Genomic DNA, 24,048 nt, shown 5'->3' with positions numbered 1-24,048 from the left:
ATGACCCTTGCAAAGTACATCATGCACTTTGTGTGTCACCAAAGAAGAATGTTTTTGTTACCTGGACATTTTTGTCTACAGTGGTGCGTTCTCTGGACATGATAATTATTTCAAATCATTTGCGAGTTGATGGTGGCTCCCTCTATCCACCAACAAAAAGGGCGACTCGGTGCTTAGCAAATGCCATGCTGTCAGGTTTTCCAATAGTTAGTGCTGGTAAAATGAAAGTATTTCAGTTAGGTCATTTGAGACTGGGCAGACTTGTGTTTGTAGCCATTTTTTGCTTTATTAAGAACAGCCATCATTAGGAAAAACAGAATCTTTGGCAGAAGCATCAGTGATAATGACTGTAATGTGAAATAATATCAATGATAATAATAACAATGACCCATACAGACTGTTCTATCTAATACAGCAAAATGATGGATCCCACCCCCAGCTAATCTCTGAAGCTGTGACTTTAAGAGGTGCTGCAGATCAGTTTTACTGAGCAAGTATGCAAAGTCCAATAAATTAAAAATGAATAAATTAAAAATGTACTGTAGCAGAAAATTGCTTGGAAAACAACCACCTCAACATTAAAATATGTATAGTGATGCTTTTCATGTGCGGCAACACGGGATTAGACATCACTGTAAATTAACACTCCTGCCAACCGTAGGCAAGAACTTTTCACTTTTAACAAGGATTTATTAAAAAAAAAAAAAAACATTTACTCTGGTGTGCTCGCTAATTAATTTGATATTTAAATGAGATTTTGTATTATAATTGCAAATATTCCAAATAAGAGTAGTTTGAAAAAAAGAAGTAGTGTCAACAAAGATTGATGAGGCTTGCTTTGAAAATGCCATCTGTTTGCAGCACTTGCGCAGGGCAGGAATCCCCCCCCCCCCAGCCTCCCATCGTGAAACAGAGCTCAGACAGCTGTAGCATTAGCCTTTAGCTACCTCCCTTCCCAGTCACTTTGCATGCCTTTGTTCACCCCAGTCACCGCCACGGTCCCCAGACCAACCTGCTCACTATTCCACAGCGCCTTTCCAGCACAATGCCACCGCCACGCTCACACTTTCCACGTGGGCTGATTAATTAACGAGGGCCATTAAGGCTGCTGAAAGGCATCTCCCAGGTCCCCCCATGGTGTTTCCTGGCCGAGATGGTGATGCACAATCTCTCCCAGTCCATTACTGCCACTATAGCCTTTAAAAAAGTGTGCGCCCGTGTCACTGGACAGGTAATGTCCCCCCCCCACATGCTCTGATGATCCTCAGTGCTAGAGCTGCCTTAAACGGGTGGGATACACATGGACCCACGGAGTTTTAAAGCCCCTCACTGCCCCCCCCCCCACTTCCATCTGTCAGGGAGGTTACTGCAGGGGAAGGGAAAAGGGGTTGAATAGCAAGTTCCAACTGGCCGCCTTCTAATTTCCTCTGCCTTCACGCCTTATCCCAAATACACGCCCTTTCACCGACACCCTGTTCCTCTTTTGTGGGCTTCCTGTATCTCGGCGAAAAGCCTGGGAGCCTCAGCGGCAGGCTTTCCGATAAACCCACCGACGCTGGCCCACATGTGAACCTCCACCTTATCTGCCAATTAATTATATATTTAGTCCCTTCGCCTTCCATGTTTTCCACCCTCATCAGCTCCGTGCTTCCAAGGTAATTTACCACAGGTCACATTCCACTCACACAATTCAATTTGGGGTTTTTTTTCCATCCTGAATTAAAGTTCTGGCATGGGTAAATGAACGCCATATGCTGAAATCCCATTTCTCTCTCTGACAGCACTTTAACCACGCAGGAGGTTGTCTAAACTGACTTAATGCAAATCCAGCACCCCCCCCCCCAAAGCTGGCCAACTGAGGGGCTGGATGAATCATTGCAAAATATTTTATTTTACACATTAACTCCGTTTCCACTATGTCGGTTATAAGTTTGTGCCAACACTATTTTTAAATATTAATGTTACATTTGACCTAATAGACACAGTTTTATCGTTTTGAAATGTCAATTCACTAGTCACAGTTTAAATAAAATAAACTTAATGTGTGCCACCTCAAAATGGCACCAATGTAAACAAAGACGCTTTTCTAAACGACCACCCCAGTACTTACAAAGTACCTACATGGTGGCCCTGAAAATATACTCACTCCGGTGCTCTCCGACTCCCCCTAGTGATCTGCACAACCAGCCTCTCCTGCTATGCATGTCTATGTATGGCAACTTTTCCTGCGCAAACTCAAGATTGTTGCCGATATGATCAAGTTTCTTTGACACTCTAGGAAAGCAGCCTAATTGCTCTTGCTTATTGTGTCTCTGAATAACTGCGATGCGTCAGTGTTTTCGCATGGTGCCGTTTACAATGTAAGCCAGCTTATTTTATGGAGTCTCTCTTATATTCATGGTGTGCCGCTGGGGTTCTGGACACCTGCGAAATGCTTCTTGACCTTCCCTTTCTCCCTAAGAGCCACACTGGTCCCTTCCTTCCGACGAGACACAGCCTGTCTTTGAAACCATTATGGAGCCCATTACACAGTTTTAAAGCCATGGACTAAATCCCTCAAAAGGGGAAATGCAGTGTGTGATTTGCCTCAATTGGCTCAAGCACAGCACCTTAGCGGACCCTGGCCGTGGCCAGTGCTACTGAGACACACAGAGCCCTGTGTCTGCGCGCATTCATTTCAAGGTGCAGAATTGGGGGATTTTAATAGACTCTCTGGTCATGCTTGACTCTCTTATTATTATATGGGCGCTGGGGATTATTCTCTGTACAGTGGCAGACCTGTGCTATAACAGCAGAGTTCCGGAGTCTTCCTTTCAGCTTTCTGTGCCCTACCGAATTAGATTAGAGGAATTTTCAAGCAAAACGTGACAAATCAGTCAAGAACCCATCTCCGAATTCACTCCAGTACAAGATGAATTAATATTTTCCACATATATATTTGCTATTGTTTCATCAAGGGAAGTAATTAGGGAACTGAACACAACAGATGCCAAGTCTTGTGTAAGTAATGGTCTCTATCCTTTTTTTGTAAATACCAAAATTAAAACAACAGACAAGTCTGATTGTAAGACTTCTGTTGTGGATCTGTGTTTTGGTTCAATTAGTATCAAAACAGCTGTTTTGAGAATGCAAATTAAATAAATGGAAACTCATAAAATAAAATCTCTATTAACAGTGCTCAGATCAAGAATTATTTATAAAACAAAACCAAAGCCTGGACAGCCATCTGGAAACTGTGCAAGACTGACCCCAACATTAAAGAAATTAAAGTGCTACGTGTTTTTGCTAAATTTGGTCTGGAAAAAATACATTGAGATAAAATTTTATTCAGTGATTTTTGTCTCATCTAACTCACCAGCTTCTGTAGCAGGTTTTTCATTTGTAATATTAATTTACTAAGTCTGAAATAATGGATACTTTAATTAAAATAGTTAACATTAAAATATGTAGTCTACCCATAAAATATAGCCTGTATCTTTTTAATTATATATTTTTTTTCAGTGCACATAAATACTGTCAACCCAGACAACTAGGGAGAGGCCAGCAAAGGCACAGCAAACAATGCTAACTGTACCATGGGTTGTACACTGGAATTTGTAACACTACGCGGTCTAGTTACCACTCTTGTCACATTTTAAAAGACAAGGCTCTCCCTTATAAGGTCACCATGGGAATTCAGTCTGCATTTGTAGCCCTGTAGATAACTATCTTGACCCATAATCTGTTTTGTGGGTGAGGAAAGAAATTGCATATATTCAATTTCATTCAAAAGTGGCCAAGTTGGGTAAGACTCTTGCAAAAAAAGAACTATATTCGTGAACACACTGGGTTCTATACAGCAAAAGTAGAGCGAAACTGACTGCAATTTGTGCTCTATGAAACTTCACAGCTACACCGTGGATTTTATCTCCAGCGGTGTCCCTTTCCTTTGGCACTTGAGGTGGCGAGGGGATTTCTTCCTAAAATCTACGTTGCCTTTTTAGTCGTAGTGCTGGCGGACAGCCTGAGGCACTTGTTCCCAGTCCCGCAGGGCAAGAGGGGAGCCCTCCCTGGGCAGGGTGCCTGCTTGGCGGAGGGCCCCACGGCAGCGGTTCGACCCCCATTCCTCTCCTGGGGGCCACTGCATCTGCTGTTCATTCGGCTGGAGGCTTTGCTGGCTCCGTAGATCTGCCAAAGCAGAGCACTGCTTATCTCAGATGCTCACAAAACATAATATGTTCACATTTCAAAGGTATGTGTGAGAATGCGTTCCTACGCACTGCTGACAGGTAATTTTGGCACCACCTACTGGTAGAGATAAGGAGTGATTCTTACTCTTCACTTGTCCCATTTGTGATTGATTTGATTTGAACACCAATAACAAGTTAAATGTATTTTGGTCATATAATCATAAACATATGCTATATCATTGGAAAAGATTTATTCATCCATTCATCAACTGCTTATCCATGGAGCCATGGGCCGAATCCCAGGAGACAGAGCAGATGGGAGGGAACCTTTGGAGGCCAGTCCGTCAGAGGGCACCATGTTGGCAAACACACAGTGACACAGGCACGTACACACATATTCACACAGAGGGCAGACACAGGCGCACACACATTCACACAGAGGGCAGACACAGGCACATCCACACACAGGGTAGACACTAGCACACACACACAGGACAGACACAGGCGCACACACATTCACACAGAGGGCAGACACAGGCAAATCTACACACAGGGTAGACACTAGCACACACACAGGACAGACACAGGCGCACACACATTCACACAGTGGGCAAACACAGGCACGCACACACATTCACACAGAGGGCAGACACAGGCACATCCACACACAGGGTAGACACTAGCACACACACAGGACAGACACAGGCGCACACACATTCACACAGAGGGCAGACACAGGCATATCCACACACAGGGTAGACACTAGCACACACACAGGACAGACACAGGCGCACACATATTCACACAGAGGGCAGACACAGGCACGCACACACATTCACATAGAGGGCAAACGCAGGCACAGACAAAATCACACAGGACAAACACAGGCACAGACACACACATTCACACAGAGGGCAGACATTGGCACGCACACACACTCACACAGAGGGCAAACACAGGCACACACATACACATTCACACGGGGCAGACACAGTCATGCATTCACATGCAGTGCAGACACATACACACACTGACACACTATGGGAAATTCAAATACACCTCTCTGCATGTCTTTGGACTGCAAGAAAAAACCTGTTTAATACGGGGAGAGCATGCACAATACATACATACAGTACCAGTCAAAATGCCTACCCATAGAAAGGTTTATCTGTACTACTCTACATTTTAGAATAATTATACAGGCATCAAAAATATAAAATAGTATTCATGGAATTACACACTAAACAAAAAAAGTATTAAAAGCACTTAATTTAATTTGTTGGGGGGGCAGCTCTGTGGGTTGGGACTCAAAACGTTGCCGGTTCAAATCCTGCGGTTGGCAATCATCCCACCTTTGGGCCCTTGAGCATGGCCCTTAACCCAATTGCTGCCTGGACTGGCTGACCTTACTTCCTCCTCTACACACGTGTTATGAGGTGGCCTTCTGGGATGCTTTTCCAACATATGCTGATTACTCATTGGCTGCTTTTCCTTCACTCTCTAGTTGAACTCCTCCAAAACCATTTCTACTGTGTTTAGGTCAGGTGGCCCGATCATGTGATGCGACACTATAACTCTCCTTTAGAAGCGCCTTGGCGTGCCCAAACTTTTGATTTATCTAAGACAATATCATAATGTCAGTTTTACATTTACAATGAACTGGGAATATTACGCTTTACAGGAATAGAGAAAGCTCACAGTAATATATGGGACAGAGAGATGGCACGGTGGGAGTGGGCTGTATATGCCCAGCCGTATCTGCGGTGGTGTGTCACCGACTGTGTCTGTGGCTGTGTGTGTCCAGCTGTTTATGCCCGGCTACGTGTGTGTGGCTATAGGTGTGCCCGGCTACGTGTGTGTGCCCGGCTGTGTTTGTGTGTCTATGTGTGCTTGGCTGTGTGTGTGGCTGTATGTGTACTCAGCTGTGTCTGTGACTGTGTGTATGGCTATGTGTGTGTGCCCGGCTGTGTTTGTGTGGCTATGTCTGTGTGGCTGTATGCGCATGGCTGTGTATGCAGCTGTGTCTGCAGTTGTGTGTCACCGACTGTGCCTGCAGCTGTGTGTGTGCCCGGCTATGTTTGTGTGACTGAGTGTACAGGCTGTGTGTGTGTGTGTTGCTATATGTGTGTGGCTCTGTCTGTCCGGCTGTGTGTATGCCCCATTGTGCCTGTGGCTGTGTGTGTGGCTATGTGTGTGCCCAGCTGTGTCTGTGACTGTGAGTGCTCGGCTGTGTCTGTGTGGCTGTATGTGCAGCTGTGTGTGTGCCCAGCTCTGTTTGCGTGACTCTGTGCGTGCCCCGCTGTGTCTGTGCCCAGGTGTGTGTGCAGCTGTACTGTATGTGTGCCAGGCTGTGGTGCAGCTATGTGTGTGGCTGGCTTTATGTGTGTGTGGCTGACTGTCTGCGTCCCCATCTATGTTTATGGGGCTGTGTGTGCCCAGCTGTGTGTGTCCAGCTGTGTATGTGTGTGGCTGACTGTGAGCGTGCCCAGCTGCATTTGTGGGGCTGTGTGTACCCAGCTGTGCGCACAGCTGTGTGTGTGGCTGTGGGTGTACCTAACACTGTGTACCCGGCTGTTTGTGTGCAGTTGTGTGTGTGCCTGGTTATGTGTGTACCCAACAGTATGTACCTGACAGTGTGTATCTGGCTATTTGTGCACGGCTGTGTGTGCGCGGCTGTGTGTGTGCGCGGCTGTTTGGGCACGGCTGTGTGTGTGCGCGGCTGTTTGGGCACGGCTGTGTGTGTGCGCGGCTGTTTGGGCACGGCTGTGTGTGTTCCCGGCTGTGTGTCCAGATTGCGCATGTCCCCTTGTGGCTAGACCATGGACACTCACAGAGCTGCAGGCCCTTCCCTCTGCTCCAGCCCTCTTGGTAGCACCATTGGCCGAGGATATGATAGTCTTCATCCTCTGTCGCTGTTCAGCAGTTATGGTGTGTGAATCTCCATCTGGCCCAAGCACCTGCAGTGTACACCACAGTCACACTGACACTTTGAAATGCTTACAGAGTCTCCATCTCACACGGATCATACAGACTTTTGGAAAGGCAAACGCTTCATGTGACAGACATAAGTAAATGCAAAGAAGGGAGACTGTGGCAAAGGCGTGAGCAGGAGTGCTGATGCTCGCTTTGAGCAGCTTTGGGACTGCGATGCAGGGGACAGAGAGCAGTGAGAAGCAGGGGCTCGATGAACTACCTCTATGGGGGGGGGGCAAGCCTGACTGCGACTGAGCCCCCCGCTGCCCGTGCGGCCGGCGCCTGCATGCCGACGGGGCTCTCGGGCGGGGCTGCTGAGCGACAGCCCATGGAGGCCGTCCCACACCGCAGGCTCCTCGGGCTCATCACGAAACTGACGCATCATCTCCAGCACGTTGGTGGGCATCGCTTCGGGGGTGGAGGTGTCACCCTGCCATGCACAGGAGCCCGCACTGTTAGCCCTGTGCCCTGCACTCTCACCTACACTCACACACTACCTCGCAGTCTCACTTAGATACTCACTCATTCACACAGTCACTCACACTCATTTATACACTTAATCACACACTCACAGTTGCTAATGCACCTCACACACTCACAGGAACCCATCCCACTAGGCCTGTGCACTGCACACTCACTCACTCACTTACTCACACAATCACTCACTCTCTCATCACTCACATACTCACACATTCACATGCACACACTCACAGGAGCCTGCACCATTAGTCATGAATACTGCACTCTCACCCACACACTTACTCACTCACACTCATACTCATTCACTCACATAGTCACACAATCGCTCACACACACACACACACACACACAGGAGCCCCCTTCGGCCTGCGCACTGTACTCACACTAACTCACCCACACACTCACTCATTCACTCACACACTCACTCATGCTCACTCACACAATCACTCACCTACACTTGTACATTCACTCACTCCCACACACACATTTACTGTTACTCACTCTGACACACACACTCACCCACCCAGGGGGAGGGAGAAAGGAGTACCATACATCTTGCTGCCCTTACAGTGATCCAGGGGTTATTCAGCAGCTCACTGGCCGTAATGCGGTGAGCAGGATCCACTTTCAGCAAACAACACAGAACCTTCTTGGCTTAGAAGAAAAGGAACAAATAATCTTACTTAATGTGCATTTTGGGTATCATTGGGATTCTGAACCTATCTTAGCATTTCATATATCATATAATTTGTAAAATATAGACTCAAATATACACAAACTCACTTGATAAAATACTGAGTACAAACTCTACCAGTTCTCTCTGGCTACTTTGATAAATCAAAGTTTAAGTATTTCTGAAAAGTTTTCGTACCCAATGTGGTATGTTACTCCGTGGGAAAAAGACAAAGTTCAGTTAATCATGAATGTAGGATGCTATGGCAAATGTGTAGTTCACACAAGAAAACTATCAAGAACACAAGAATCACTTCAAGAAAAGGAGCAGAATGTTACCTCCATGACTGATAGTGTCCCAGATGGGGACAGTGAAGACAAGTTCTCCCTTGGTGATGATTTCAAACAGCTTGTCCTCAGAGCTAGACATGAAGGGAGGTTCCCCACATAGCCTTCAAGGGAAGAACTTGATCTCAGAGGTGCACATCACATAATACATGCAGCACTCATCAACCAACACCAGACGGAAGGTTCTACAGCAGAGGTCAACTGGTTAAACCAGTCAATGGAGGTTCACAGGTGAAGTAGAATCCCAGAACCCTCCAGATCATCAACATCTACTGCAGCGGACCCCTCCACCTGCTTGTCAAAATATAGGGTACCACTGCGACTCAATAGCTCCCCAGATTAATTAAAGTAGCTCTCTATGTAAAAGAGGATGGAGGTCTGAGACCACTGCTCTACAGTTTGATGCATGATTTGAAACAAACTAACTAAACCAAATTGAATAAGCTTGTGCATTGCATGATCAACAACAGACTGCATATACGTCAGTGGTCCCGTAACATTATAACGGAGCTGAAACATTCCTATCGCTGACTGACACCGTAACCATCTTAACATTGTAGCACAACGCAATACTGATGCATCTGTGGTGATGCTGCCATAAACAAACCAACTAAACAACAACATTTCTGGTTTATGTATTTACTGTATTTTTTATCATTAGAATGTACCCTTTCTATTTATTAAAACAAGTTTACTGTAGACTATGCCATCTAGGTTTAAGTACACTCTATATTGGCACAGCAACAAAATCGCCTCATGACACATTTTTCAGAACATATGCTTCTCGTTAACCAACATATGATTGTACAATATTGTACAACATGAAGGAAATCACTATTGTACTCTTTAGAAGGTGCTTACATATCCATTTGTAAAAACAGAGAAGTCTAGTAAGTGAGTGATTTTAGATATGAGCACACATAGTAGCTACTGCAGAATGAACTGAGAACCCCACTGGGGTGTGAGTGGAGCCTCCTTGTGGCAGGAATTCTACCTACAGCATGTACATGATGACCCCGATGCTCCACACATCACACTGCTGGCTGTAGTCGTGAGCGCTGATCACCTCTGGTGCTGAGAGACAAATGAGCACCATGCCTCATTACAGTCAGCTGTGAGGTAAACTCTCATTCTGCTAAGAATTAACTGTTAGTCCCCTCCTTAGGCCCCATAACTACTTGCCTTTGTATACTGTCTGTATCTCTAATAACATTTAAATGAGAGCTCATGTACTTATGTTGTCAACACTCTTTATAAATATGCCTTTACAGCCAATTAAAAAGGGCCTTAACAAATGGAAAATGAAAGCAAGAGAGTGTGCTGTAAGGTCATGAGAAGAGGCGGAGGTGTATGTGTGTGTCCAGTACCCATGTAGACGGGAGTGCCACAGGTGGCCTGCAGCATGTTCTCACTGCCCACCCCACCCTTCTGCACCGAGAGCCCAAAGTCCGTCACCTGTAGGGGGAATGAGGAAACGTGCTGCATAAGGCTAGCGTGCAGCTTAGCATTACAGTCACCGACTGCATCCTTTCCCCCTGTTTAGTTCCCTGGAACAAGCCCTACCTTACTGACCAATAGCAAATGCCAATGGGGACCATGTGATTCCAAACTGGCAACTGAGGTTTAGTACTACAACTGGAAGCAGCAGCATGAATTAGTTAACATTTCCAGTGCTCCACACACATCAGTTTCTCAGGATTATCCATGAAACACTTAATCCCCGTTCTTTTTTGTACCAGTATTATGCATTTTGGCATTATTGAATATTTTTAATTTACATTTGACCCTTTTGAAAAGGCCCAATATGCTCTTATCTGGGATGAGTAAACATCACACGCAATCCATACATGTGGCTTCAGTACAACATCCAGCGACTGGAGCCAAGCAGAGCAGATAGGACTGGAGGAGAAATGAGCGTCTCTGGATAGATAAGGTGCCTTTATCAGGTGCCAGGATGGAGCTGTCTTTAAACACCGCCTATTTAATTCATGCCATACGGAGCCTCCTTACAGCACCAGTCTATTTTATCTGTCTGTTGTACAAAGGCAGCTCTGTAGGCACCCATTTGCCTTCATAGACAATCTTGATTCATCGTTCTTCCTGGCATTATATTGGTGCAAACCTTAGGTGATAATGGGGCCAAAAAGGGAGGCAAATAGTTGAAAGGGCCCCTAAACAGCCCTAGCAGGGATTAAGTGTAATACTATCCCGTATAACAAGGGCCCATTCATCTCCAGTTGGCTGCTTCCTTACCTTGATATTGAACATCTCATTTCCATCAGTACTGTGGTAACTCTTGACTAAAATGTTCTCCAGTTTTAGGTCCCGGTGGACGATATCTGAAACCAGCAAAATTATCCACAAAAAGGACAAAACACAAAAGTCACATTCACAAGTTACATTCTTAAAATGGTTTTACTACTTAGTACCATTAGCATAGTTGAGTTAACTTAAGGTTAAAGCATTCTGTATCCAAAAACGATTAATAAATTCAAATGAGGGGTCATTTTACGAGCAGACTTTTTCACACCAAATGGGAAATTCTTCACCGTGTTTGGTATAACAGGTGATCCAGCCCCCCCCGCATGCAGCAGTCGTCAGCTAGGGGCATGACTAATTTGCCATCAGTGGAATAGCGGGTAGCAGTTGACAATTTTTTTAAGCGCAATTGCCACATCTCCCGAGAGCCATTAACCTCAATGTGCCCTGACAGAAAAGAAATGTATTGTGACAAATCATTATTTGCTTCATTCTGAAAACAGTACGGCACAGCGCATAATGTTCACTCTTGCTGATGTGCTAGATAATGCTGCAACTGGAGTGTTTTGAGGGAGCTAAAAGGTTATAATCGATGCCGGCGCCAGCCTGACTTGATGGGATGGAAAATAAAGTGTCAGACCACATATTACTTCCTGGGAAGTTTTGTCCTCTGGAGTCTTCAAGTTGAGCACGGAGCAGGGAATAGGAGGACGTCTGTCCCCCATACACTGTGCTGCACTCCTCATTAAATGTGAGGACTGGTAAATGTCAGCAGAGAAGGAGCCTATTTTTGCAGAATTGGAATCAAATATTTTGTTTTCATATACACAGAAAAGGTGTCCAGGAAGTGCAAAAATATCAATCAAAGGTCAAGCAAGATTCTGGTTAAAATATATATTTAATTAAAATCTCAAAGGATTCCTAAGCCTCACAATAACACCTACGTAATGCATACTGTAAATGCAAACACTTTCATGAAATAGCTTCCCTTGAGGACCATCCAATGGATTCTGAACTGGTTTTTGGCTGGTCTCAGCTCTTAATTGCTTAACTGAAGTTACATTCAGGCTGTAGTACAGGTGTAAAGCAGGCACTAATTAAAATTTATTCTAAAGTCTGCAGGTCTCCAACCCTTGAAGTCCAGGATTTTACTCTGCTTTAAATTTTTCATTCAAAATATTTTCTGTCATAAAGGCAGAACATGAATGGCATATCAAGACTGACATATGCATGATATTATCAGACATAAAACTGTGGCACTTAATATTTGATCACTCACACTGGGCCAACGGAAATGCATTACCATCATTTCTTGTGAACAGACAGACACATGCTCTGGGGGACTCCTTGTAAACACACCTATTAATCAGCATTCATAACCTACTTGCTGCTAATGAGTCATTAGCCACATGTAATGAAGTCTTATTGCTGAGCAACATCCTAAATTGCCTCTAACTATAGATTTCACTGCTGTGGAAAAAAACATTGCAAATAAACCCATCAGACTCAATTACAAAGGTCTGTTTTTATGTCTGGCTGTTATACATCATTAGCTCATTATTAAAATGAGCTAAGTGGTATAATGACTAGGAGCCATAATGTGGTGTCAGTGCTCTTGATTATTAAATGTCAGCAAACACAAAGAGCGGAGATCTGATGTCACCAGCTACATCCGTTTACTAACAGAACGTCAGCTATGCTTGCTGGAGACTCAAGTAGATGGTCTACTGGTTTACAAACAGGAAGAGAAAAAAAGTTTTTTTGCTCACTCTCCTCATGTTAGGACGTAAGCCGATGGCACAGTAACAATTTGTCAGTGATTTCCCATTTCAGCGCCTTGACATCGATCTAGCATGTCTTACCCATTTTGTGCAGGTAGACGATGGCCTCCGCCAGGCTGCTGATGACATGCCGGGTCTCCTCCTCGGTGAAACACTGCTTCTTTTGCAGGAGCTCCTTAAGCTCTCCTCCCTCGCAGAGCTCGGTCACCAGGTACGTCCTCTGTGACACAGCACAGGTACGGGACGTGTGTAAGCAGCGGAAGGGCCGCCCGCACAGGAGCATGCAGGCTTTGCAGCGGCCCGCGCTCGGCTCTGACATCACTCCTGATGGCAGCTGCACAAGCCAGCAGCTGGAAACTTAACTGAATGATATTTACAACCTGTTAATTATGTGTACGCAACGCACTGAATTTTTGCCCAAAAATGACTAAATCTGGAATACATTTTGTGTTTATTGTTTGACAGAATTTCTTTAAAGAATCCTAATTTCTCTATTTACTGGTTTTAGAGGGTTGTGGATGGAAGCATACTCTATGATACAGTAAATTTATTGTCTGAGCTGGTGTGGTTCTTAGGGTACTATGTAAACAATTATCCATCCATCCATCCATTTTCTGTAACCGCTTGTCCTATTCTGGGTCACAGAGGCTCTGGAGCCTATTGTAAATAATTAGACTAGCTATTTAATTTTAAAGCCAGGGTGTCCATGATGGTAGCATGTTGAGTGCCCCTTGGATAGGTCAGTGGTATTTGCTTACCTTTGGTGTTTCAAACACTTCCTCCAGGTGTATGACATGCGTGTGGTTGACACGTTTCAGTATGCTGACCTCCCTCTCCAGCAGCATCACGCCAGAACTTCCAGCCTGCAGAGATGTGGTCTCCAGAGCTTATTCAGGGATCACCTCAAACTAAGTACAGTTCTCGAACCCATGCGGCACTGCTCACAGCTGGCTAAGGGAACTGACTTGTGCGGTCAGGCCTTTCAGGTTTTCCAGCGTCATGGGCTTACCTTCTCCCTGTTGACCTTCTTAATGGCCCACTTCTTCTGGGTCTGCATGTGGGTGGCTTCATAGACGACCCCGAAGCTGCCCTTTCCCAGCTTCCTCCCAAATGAGTACAACTGCTACAAATGTATGAGAGAGAACAGCATCTGCAACACTATTCACTCGTACTGTTGATCCTAAGGGCCAGTTCATATGACATCACAAGCAGCTTAGTTAAGTTATTTTTCAGCCTTTTAGCCCATATTTGGAGGAGCCTAAATCCTAACATGCGTCTTACATTACACGTGTTCTGGAGAAGGACGTTTCGTCCTCTCTGGAGCTGTAGAACATAGGACTGATAATCAAGTTACCAGTGATTAGGTTGCAGGCGCAGTTCCTTCTGTCTCAGGATTAATTAACTTGATTATTATCATGCAAAGCTGAGTCCTGCCTGTTAAAATTCAGGTAAAGAGAGCAGCTCCTGCCCCCTCCCCAAGTCAGGAAGTGGATCAGAAGATTGGAGGGGAGAGCAGAGGAATGATGAGAGGGTGTTTGTGTGGGCAGAGTATTGGGTGAAAGGGAGAGCACTAGTACTCACCTGTGTCATTAGGTAAGAGTGCGTGTGGGATGGGGTGGTGGCGTTTGGGAGAAATGAGAAAGTTAGGGTTTGTGTGTGTAGGAGCAACGGAGTGGGCAGGTGGGGTGAGACCATCAGTACCTGGATGGCAGCCTCATCCTCCACACGCGTGTGGGGCACCTTCCTCTCAGAGCTGTTTGCTCGTACCCACTGGGACGGCATTCTCCGGCCGGCTTCCAGAGCATTCACCCTTCGCATCTAATGACGAAAGGCTGTATGCTAATCAGACGTGGAGGATGGAGCAAGAAATGGGCTCTCGTGTAGAAGGTGACAAAAGGAATCAACAAAGGAAAGCCAGTGATCACGTAGTAGATTGGATCTGAGAAAACATCTGAACTGAAAACATTCCTAATCATCTCATTGCTGGTTAATAAAATACTTTCAAAAGGAAACAGCTTTCAATAAAACCAGGGATACACAAAGGTCAAGAAGAGTCATATGTAAATAGTGTGCTGTTTACATGCTGCCGGCATCACCTGCAGCATATCATTCACAGCAGTGGATCTTGTCTATTAAAATGTCTGCTATTTATCTCAGGATTTACATCAGAGACCACACAGGAAAACTGACTTCAAAGTTCATATCCATGATTTCATCCTAAGCACTTCCCTCTTTATTTCACAGCAGTTTGAAACCTTCAGAGGGAAATCAATAGCTAAACACCTCAATAAGTGGCCTGCCTGTGTCGCCGTGCCGATATGTCTGCTGGAGCTGCAGTGCCTCCCGCTCGCGGTGTTTACTGTACGTGCCACTCAGCCTCAAATTAAACCCACTGGCAGCATGATGACAAAACAGTATCTACCCACTAATTTCTGAATTTACGAAGGACTATACAATGACAAAAAATCTGAAGTAAATTATTAAGGACAGACTTACTGTTGAAGAAGAGATACAAAAATATTGCTGTTTTATAATATGTTGCACCATATTGCTTCAGTCTTTTATTTTTCTTTGAACAAGGTCCACAAAATTTTCTTTTTAATCATTTGAATTTCACTATCACAATTAAAAAAAATTTTTAGAAATATTTTGAAAATCATTGCTATAATTACAATTGTATAAATAACATTTAGCTATCTTTACAAACAATTTATTATGTTCAATATGTGATTATGCAGAAAAAAGCGAATAGATTTAGAATGAAAGCTGGAGCACATATTGGTTGGAATTATAAAATTTAATTTACAGCTCATTTAAATAATTAAATGTTTAAAATATAATGTAGCTGTAAATGTTTAATTTCTCCTTGAAAAATGTATTTCTCTTTGAAGGATAAACACTTCATATGCATTTTCTTTACTTATAATTAATATACACACATTCAAATGTTATTTTTTGTAATACAACAAATTTAAGTAACAATATTTCATTTTTCCATTTCTGTGTTACATCCATCCATCCATCCATCTATCTTCCAACTTCTCAGCCTAGACAGGGCCATGGGGGACCTGAAGCCCCTCCCAGGCAGCAGGGGGCACAAGGTTTTCCGGCATTCAGATAACACATTTAACCTACATTCTTGATCTGCTATTAGTTTCCGGACAGCCCAGTGTCTACAGGGTCCTAACTGCCATTAAGCAGAATTTACTCAGCTTGAGAAACACTTTCCAAAGCCAAATTAAATGTAAGGCAATTATCAAGCGATGAAGGAAAGAGGTAGAGTGGATCCACCACACGGACAGCAATTAATTATTAACAAGGAAACGGTGTCTTTAACCTCTTCACTCTGGTGGATTACTTGTCACAGACAGGGCTTTCATAACAGGCCTGTCTCTCCCATTATGCCTTGTCTATTTGCTAATCAAAACGATTGTGACAGCCCCTGGATATCCAAATCACCTCGATTCATAGCTCATTAGTGGAGACGGGAGCATGTGACGGGAGCAGCGTGGAGCCGGCTTCCTCTGCAGGTGCGTCGGAGCAGGGCAAGGGGGTGGGGGGGGGCTTCTGTCAGGTTACACGGGCGGTTTGGTGAGAAGGGTACCCTTAAATGAGGTCACCACTGCTACACGCACAGACTTTTCAATTATATATCGAGCTGAACCGCTGAAGTTGGACAAAGTAATACAACCAGATATAATTAGGTTTTTATAGTAAATAACAGTTTCTGACCTTCAAAATGCATCAAAGTCTAGGATACCTCAATTCAGCATGTATCTCTGGATGAAGCAAGGGCATTATCATACTTGGCGTTACTATAGACACAGTGTTGTCCAGAGGTATACAATGTCAGGGCAGGGGATGAAAGCAGAGAGAGCTAAGCCTTTTTAAGCAGAAGACCTGACAGATAGCTATTGATGAGTAAATTAGCATGATGAGTGATACATATGCAGAAGACAAAGACAACAGCACCCAGATTAAACCTACATCCATCTTCCATGTTAGCAGAAGAAATCATGCAAAGGGCACATTTCAAGGTGTGTTGAAAGGAGAAGCTGTAGGCCGGGGAGTACTGGTGTGTCATACTGGAAGTGTGTGCTTTTTTTGACGTTGGGGATCCTAATTACTGCTCCCCCAGTGTAGTGAGGGTGGTCTAAAAGAGAGCTTTGGTTACCTGCAGCAAAATTACAGTGAGGCAATGTGGGCGTATTGAGCTCGACTTGCCTCACAGAGTTCCATGTCAGTAAGCGTTTCTTCCTGCCATCGAGTCCTGCAAAAGCAAAGGGGTTTTCACTCTAATAAGCACTTAACTAGCAATTACATTGGCATTATAAATACAGTGGGGCATCTGTGAAAATGTTATATTTCAGACATCTGCTTCAGCATCTAATGTAATACTTAGCAGGCAGTCCACAGTGACTCAGGGGTCAGGTTAAAACTGAAAAACGCCATTTACCAATTTGATCACCAGTTCAGTCATGACAGTAACAACAAGAGGCCGTAGGAAACGGGAGGTTAAACGGGTGCGCCAGCGACGGTCCCTGCTAGGCCTTCAGGATTTCCCCATCTCGGCGAGCTCTGCGTAAAAAGTCATTATTGCCGAGAGGATGTCAGCGATCGATCCCCCTGCAGTTTTATTCCTCTAACAAAACTGTCAGAGGCCCATTAGTGTTTATTTACCGATTGTTTGCACAGGGCCACGCATGCTGTTTCCCTTGACTGCAACACAGTTTCTGTGTTTCAACTCAAAACACAAATTAAATGTGACACGGGAATGAAGCCTGGGCTCACAAAGATAATTCCAGCTCTGGCTAGGAGCTGCTTCCCCTCGTGCCCCCATCTCGCTCCCGCCCGGCACATCTCTCACATCTCTCACATCTCTCACACGTCTTCCCGGCAACAGGCAAACTGTAAACAATGTTTCTGCTATATGGTACATTTAACTTTATCACTTGATTTTCCTCTTTTTTTAACCTCCACCCATAATGAAACTGTAAGACCTTTATTCACCATCAATCTATTATAACTGCATGTGTTCATAGATTTACATTTTTAAGTGCTAATTAAAATGGAAGAACAGTGTAATGGAGCGGGAACCACCAAGTAATTTTTATTTTTTTGTGTGAGGAGGATAACGGTGAAACAGCTACCAGCAGCAACACTATGTGGGAATGGAAAATGACGACTATTAGGGAACACCTGGGAGGGAGCACATAACACTGATTATTCTCCAAGGAGGCAATGAAGACACTGACTCCTCTTTAAACTCTTACATAACAAGCATCACCTACATGGGCTTGCATTCCACTGCAGCCAAGCTGTCTACACAATATCACACAAAGGAGGGCTTTTCCTTCAAAAGGGTGTGTTTCACTTCGACAGAATTCGAAACGCTTCCTTTAAATGTACCGCAGACATAAATTACACGGTGGCCATTAACGTAAAAACCTAAATTTAAAAAATGCATTAACTACACAGTTAAAATCCACAGAGCCTTCAACCAAAACATTGAACCTCTTTATCTGTGACTTAATTATATACTGAGAGCGGCTTTTGATGACAAATGATAAACTTCACAGCCTTAATAAACCGTGAAATTATATTACCTGATGAGGAAGATTTTACATGCAACGACTCTAAATAATGTTGCAAGCTTTGAATCTGCAAAGACTAGGAAAGAACAGAATTATATAAGGTGTTCATATGACTTAACGAGTGAACACACCAGTTCTGGGATAAACTAGAGTAATTTTAGAAGTATGTTTCCTTTTTAACACAAATAACACCAGTAGTCCAAGCACTAACAGTGATTTTGAAGGCTACTAGATTATTTATGAAGTATTTCACTCTGTATAATTTTAGAATCATTCTTCCATCACTTTTGACTCATATGTTATGTACAATCATGAAAGACTGAGATGTGATCCCTTGCATTAAGCTGTTTGAAGCCATCATTTTACCCATCAAACCAAACAACTTAGTAGCATCAGCTTTGAATAATAATCAAAATCTCTGATGCTGTTTTTTTATTTTTGAGGAGCCATCACTGTAGGTCACTGCAAACAAGCCATCCACGAAACCCTCTCTGTCTTTTCAGGTCGTGGCTGATAACTGCCCACAAGCTGAAGGAACAGGCTCTGCTCAGGGGAAGCACAAAATCGAGTTGCACCGCTTGCTTAGAGGACTCCACATGTTGCTAGGAGATAACGTTCAACAAATTGAAAAGCATTTCAGATTGGTTTAATCACGATCTTGGCTAATCCCCGCACAATGCACTTTCCAAAACCTCAGGAACTGCAAACAGACATCACGTAAAATAAATATTCCAATTTTAAGCCTCAAACTTTGTGATGACATCTAGGAGAGGAGCATTTCAGATTAAAGACCCACTGGAATGGGTAAAGAAACCTCCACTGAATACAAACTAGCAGCAATGCTTTAATTTTACTCTCATAGTTAATTCTCTGTTATATTAAATTACACCAGTAAATGAAATTAGCATTATTACATTGGTTAGCATACACATTTATACAAAGCAATCTACGGTGTTATCCATTTGTACAGCTGGGCATTTTATGTACTGATTCAGTCTGGCCCTGGAATATGACGAAACAATCTTCAGACTACAACGAGCACTTAATCACCATGCAAACTGCCGCTTATCCATAAAAGCACAGGAAATACTTTTGTTCACCATTACAACAATGGGTAACAGCTTCCAAATTCAAATTAATTTACAGGACGAATAGGAAATTTTGATCAAAATAACTTTACATTTTTTTCTTTTCATCTATAGTCATCAGTGCCAGATAAGTATAGTCCTTTGAAGTCAGAAGATAGTGAACTTACAATTTGCATAAGAAACCAGCTTACTGGTAGATGCATTATTATAGAAGATCATCTCTAAAACTTACAAAGCTATGGGGCCTCAGGATTGGAAATGGCACCTTTGCTCTTAAACCATCTGGCATTTCCAAAGGTCCGTTCAAGGTCCATTAATTTTATATTTTGTACAGCAAACATGTAAAATTGGATTTTTTTTTTCTAACAATGTATTTTAAAATTGTTTCTGCATTGCTTCAGCATGTATTTGACCAAATCTTTGCAGAGTATCTGAAAAGCTGTATATTTTGAGAAACTGACATTGTACGAATCAATATGGAATGTCATCAAACTAGTGACAATTTCAGATCAATGAATGATTTCAGAGGTTCATACTGTAAATGAGCACAGGAGATGGCTCACTGAATCCTAATAATGAAAATGGATAGCTGGCTTCTTTTTCTTTACCAAGCAACAAAAAGGGCATGTAATGAATCAAATGAAAATACTAACTAATCGTTGATGGATATAGAAAAATACTGATCGATTTATCTGTATGAATTTTATTTCTTGCATTGCTGAGATAAAACCTAAACTAGGAATCTCTCTCAGTAGATGAAGGGTCAGTAGTTTAATTGTGGAACCAGTGAATTCGCAGTTATTTCCTTAAGTTTACTTTGTATATGCATCTCGGGTGGTGAACAGTGATCCATCTCGTTGCTGCAAATCTCCCGCCTACTAGCAATTACACCAAACTATGCCTGTATTTTTGTTCTAATCCTTTATACATTTTTTAGGGAAGTCACCCTATATACAGGTTTCATTTTCATTTATTTGGTTCATATAACTGCTAGGGCTTCTCGATATTCAATTTTATATTCCATTAAAGAACAATATTAAATTATGCGAATTACGTAACAATTAATAACCAAGTCCAAAAAGAGCGTTTCAAAAATAACAAGAAAATATATACATGTAAATTACATTTCATTTGTATCTCGATTGCATTTCTTTTAACAGATATGTCTAATAAAAGTAACCATATATTACACAAAATCACAAAAGGACAGCAATAAAACTGAAAATTATAATTCGATCATGTTGGTTTAGTTAATTCGAAATTATAAGCAGTAACCCCTAAAAAATCCCACTAAATGTGAGTGAACAATATAATGTCTCAAAATTTCAGGACTTTTAAAAGCCTGCTAGAACATATAACTTTGTGTTTGACAACGAGGAAGCTAGCTAACCGGTAGACCGGCTGGGTAAATTATAGACAACGTTAAATACAATTAGGCTTGGATTTGTCGGCTATTTAGCGATGGCAAGCAATATATAACTAGGCACACATGTATTCGTTTAATAAATGTAATTGGATTTCATATTGATATCATGGCTCTGCGGAGTTGAATCAGTGCGCGGACGCAAACGGACGGACACGGCTTCTCGAGCGTGTGTTGCTATAGCAACAGGTTAGGTCGTTTCCCACTCATTTGACATTCCTAAAAAACATATAGAATTTTTAGTTACAACAACAGACACACATTTACCGTACACTTATTTTGCAGGGCCTATATTGAAGACTCGCTGCCAGCTGCTGCCGCGTTACTGCTGTCGCGTCTTTTTGAGTCTTCAGGAATGGCACGTAGTAGTCATCCGAAAGTTTTCACTCGCGAAAAACAGAAAGGTGGACTACGGCAAGCGGACTGAGACAATTTGTGCGTTATGGGAAATGTGCATCAGAAGTGATTTGCCTCAATTTAACCATACTGGAAGAAGTAATTCTGTTACAAAGATTTCATTTTCAAATATTTTGATTATACCCTAAAAATATATTTTGAAATACATCGTTTTTTTTCTGTTTACCCAGCAACCGTTTTAACGGAGCATCGACTTCAAATGAAGGCTAATAGTAAATATAACTTCATAATTATTCAAAACACTCACATTTCGGTTAAAAATATGCATGAGTATGTATCATTTCTTCCTACGGTTTTATTGTTGCCGTAATTGCACTTCCTGGTTAATAAAATTTTAAAGTAATGTAAATAACATCTATTCATCTTCTGACCGCTTATTGGGGTCAGAGTCACAGTGGAGCCTGGAACATATCCTAGTCAATAAAGGGCACGAAGCTGGGCTGCACAGGTCTATCACAGCGCACATAAAGTACTTGTATACTATGGGGAATTAAGAGGTGCCTAATTATCCGAACTCATTTCTTTGCCCTGCAAGAGTAAATCGGACACGGACGGTAAGACTGGAGCCCAAAACGCTGGAGGTATGAGCAAACAGTGCCGAACCGCTCAGCCTCTGTCTGTTCCTTCGAAAATATTTTCGGATGTCTGTCTCCATCTAGTGTTCATTTGTATTAATAAATTCTTTTTATTTGCATACTTAACATGTCGTGAGCTGATCATTTAAATACAATCTTTATGTAATATGTGTAATATGTGTTCCTCGTATTCAGGTTGTCCATATTTAAGTTTTTAGTTTATATATATATATATATATATATATATATATATATATGTATATAATATAATATAATTCATTTACCTTTAAATTAAGGTTTTTAAGGTTATAATACAGCATAGATCATGCTTTCAGACATTTCTACGACACTTTCAGTTTTCAACACAGTAAATGACGCGTACTTCAGAAATGTGTGAGAGAGAATAACTTTCAATATACATTATGCTAGTATGAACCAACAAAAAAAACAACAGTCAGCAAATGAGAGCATGTGGCTCGGATTTAACGTTTCTGTAAGTCATCAGGATTCAGCTGTACTACCTACCCACTGTGCTGCCCATTATATCTTATTTTTCCATTAAGAGAGGCCTTTCTGCGCCGTACTGAGCTGTTATTTTTGTACTTGTGACCTTCAATTTAGCTTTAATGATTCTGGCTATTTTCCTCTGACCTCTCTCATTACTGAGGTGTTTTCATACACAGAAGTGCCCGGCCTGACAGTTTATCATGCCGTTCTCTGTACACTAGATGCTGCAGTGTGTGGAATTCCCAGAAAGGAGACTGGTTCTGAGATTCTCGAACCACCAAGTCCAACACGAACAATCACACCACACTCAAAATCACTTAGGTCGCACATCAGCCATTCTTATGCTTAGCCAAGGCATAACGGAACCTCTTGACCTAGTCTGTGTTCTGAATGTATTCAGATACAGCTATGTGATTCACTGCTTGCATTAAAAAGTATATGTACTTTATTTGCCTTACATAAAAGCACATATGTCAGGGTCAGCGCCTGCCTGACCCCACCCTCTGACCTTTCCCTGCTTGGCTAGCAGCCACTGCTGGCCATTTTGCCTTTTCCCTGTTCCCTGTTTCAACTTTAGTGTTGACTGTTGTGTAGCTTCATGGGTTGAGCATTTGACTCAAAGATTGATAACCCTCCAGTTGTGGGTTCTGGGACAGTCTCACCTGTTTTGTTTGTTTTCTGTTTTTTTTCCTAGTGTTTGTTAGTAGTTGTCATTGCTTCTCTGTTTTGAGTTGAGGGTGCTTGTGCTCTGTTGTATGATGTTCTGCTTGTACTTGTTTAGTGTTGATGTTTGTTAAAGTTCCCCTGTCCAGTGCTTCATTCCACCTGTTGCCCAGCCTTGTTTGATTGAACTTTCCTGATTATTCACACCTGTGCTTTGTTAGTCCTTAGTATCAGTGTATTTAATTACCTGCCTTTATCGATTTCCCCAGTCAGTCATTGTGATTTGATCTGCAAGTGTTACTCTGCCTGTCTCCCTAGTTCTGGTTTGCGTGTTACCCATTTCCCTGTATGGGTTTATTTATGCTTCAGTTTGTGGTGTTTTTCTCTTATTTCTGACCCCTCATGGTCTTTGTTGTTGGTTTTTGTTCCCATTGACTTTGGTTAGTTTTGTTCTTAATAAACCCCTCTGTTTTCGAGCTGCTTGCACCATGCCGAGTTCATAACAACTTATTCCTTAATTTTTACATATCTTACTGTCCTATGAGACGCACAAACACAAGTGAGGGTAACGCTTGTTGTCACCCTGCCAGCCATGGGATTCAAATCAGCAACCTTCCAATTGTAGATGCACACCTCTAATCCACACACCAATGGAAGATCAGGAAATGCTCATAATTACTTTCAGGAGGGCTCATCTGGGATTTGAACCCTGTGCCTTTTATACCCAGAGTGAGAATCATACCGCTAGATTAAAGTGTCTAAATCTGGAGCTTCGAAACAACAGTGACACCCACTGGCTATGATTCTGTCCAACAAAATAAAAGCAAACATAGGCTAAAAATGAGAAAAACACACATTACTCAAACATCTCAATGTAGCATTTATTAGAACATTATTGCTATGTATTCCTTTGGTTAAAAGAGTACATTTCTTAACTAATTTGCTTTTTATAAATTTGGATAAATGTTCCATTTTTAAAACAAATTGAATATGTTTATTGTTTAAAAAGAAAAAACTATCGCACTGCTTTTACTGGTGCATGAGCAGTGGGATGTTATCAAAACACCCTAACAACAAATATGACAATATAATTAAAATG

The 24,048-nt window shown here is 42.5% G+C and overlaps 1 protein-coding gene across 5 annotated transcripts; it reads right to left on the bottom strand.

The window, feature by feature from the left end:
- Positions 1-261: 261 nt before the first annotated feature.
- On the bottom strand, positions 262-21,795 carry stk33 (serine/threonine kinase 33). Of its 5 annotated transcripts, XM_049031319.1 has the most exons (15): positions 21,452-21,795; positions 21,060-21,210; positions 16,907-16,952; positions 14,384-14,500; positions 13,692-13,805; positions 13,441-13,545; positions 12,764-12,902; positions 10,896-10,981; positions 10,010-10,097; positions 9,641-9,716; positions 8,634-8,746; positions 8,191-8,276; positions 7,363-7,572; positions 7,001-7,126; positions 262-4,167 (listed from the first exon to the last, which is right to left on the bottom strand). In XM_049031319.1, the coding sequence occupies exons 3-15, from the start codon at positions 16,919-16,921 to the stop codon at positions 3,967-3,969; spliced, it is 1,476 nt and encodes a 491-aa protein (XP_048887276.1). In that variant the 5' UTR covers positions 16,922-16,952; positions 21,060-21,210; positions 21,452-21,795; the 3' UTR covers positions 262-3,966. The 5 variants fall into 5 exon arrangements, with proteins under 5 accessions (XP_048887276.1, XP_048887277.1, XP_048887278.1 ...); XM_049031320.1 differs by lacking the exon at positions 21,452-21,795 and having other exon boundaries at positions 21,055-21,416; XM_049031321.1 differs by lacking the exon at positions 21,452-21,795 and having other exon boundaries at positions 16,857-16,952; positions 21,060-21,416.
- Positions 21,796-24,048: the final 2,253 nt, after the last annotated feature.

This window comes from Brienomyrus brachyistius, chromosome 11, assembly GCF_023856365.1.
Source record: "Brienomyrus brachyistius isolate T26 chromosome 11, BBRACH_0.4, whole genome shotgun sequence".
In the NCBI taxonomy this organism is placed as follows: domain Eukaryota; kingdom Metazoa; phylum Chordata; class Actinopteri; order Osteoglossiformes; family Mormyridae; genus Brienomyrus; species Brienomyrus brachyistius.
Note: the sequence above shows the minus strand (reverse complement) of the source record. Positions and strands in the feature narration are given on the sequence as shown.

What these genes read in the sequence shown, in the direction of transcription:
- stk33 (XM_049031319.1), bottom strand. An exon ending in AGGATGAGGCTGCCATCCAG is followed by an intron (nt 13,806 to 14,383) that starts GTACTGATGGTC and finishes ATACATTTGTAG; the next exon opens with CAGTTGTACTCATTTGGGAG. An exon ending in AGAAGGTCAACAGGGAGAAG is followed by an intron (nt 13,546 to 13,691) that starts GTAAGCCCATGA and finishes ACATCTCTGCAG; the next exon opens with GCTGGAAGTTCTGGCGTGAT.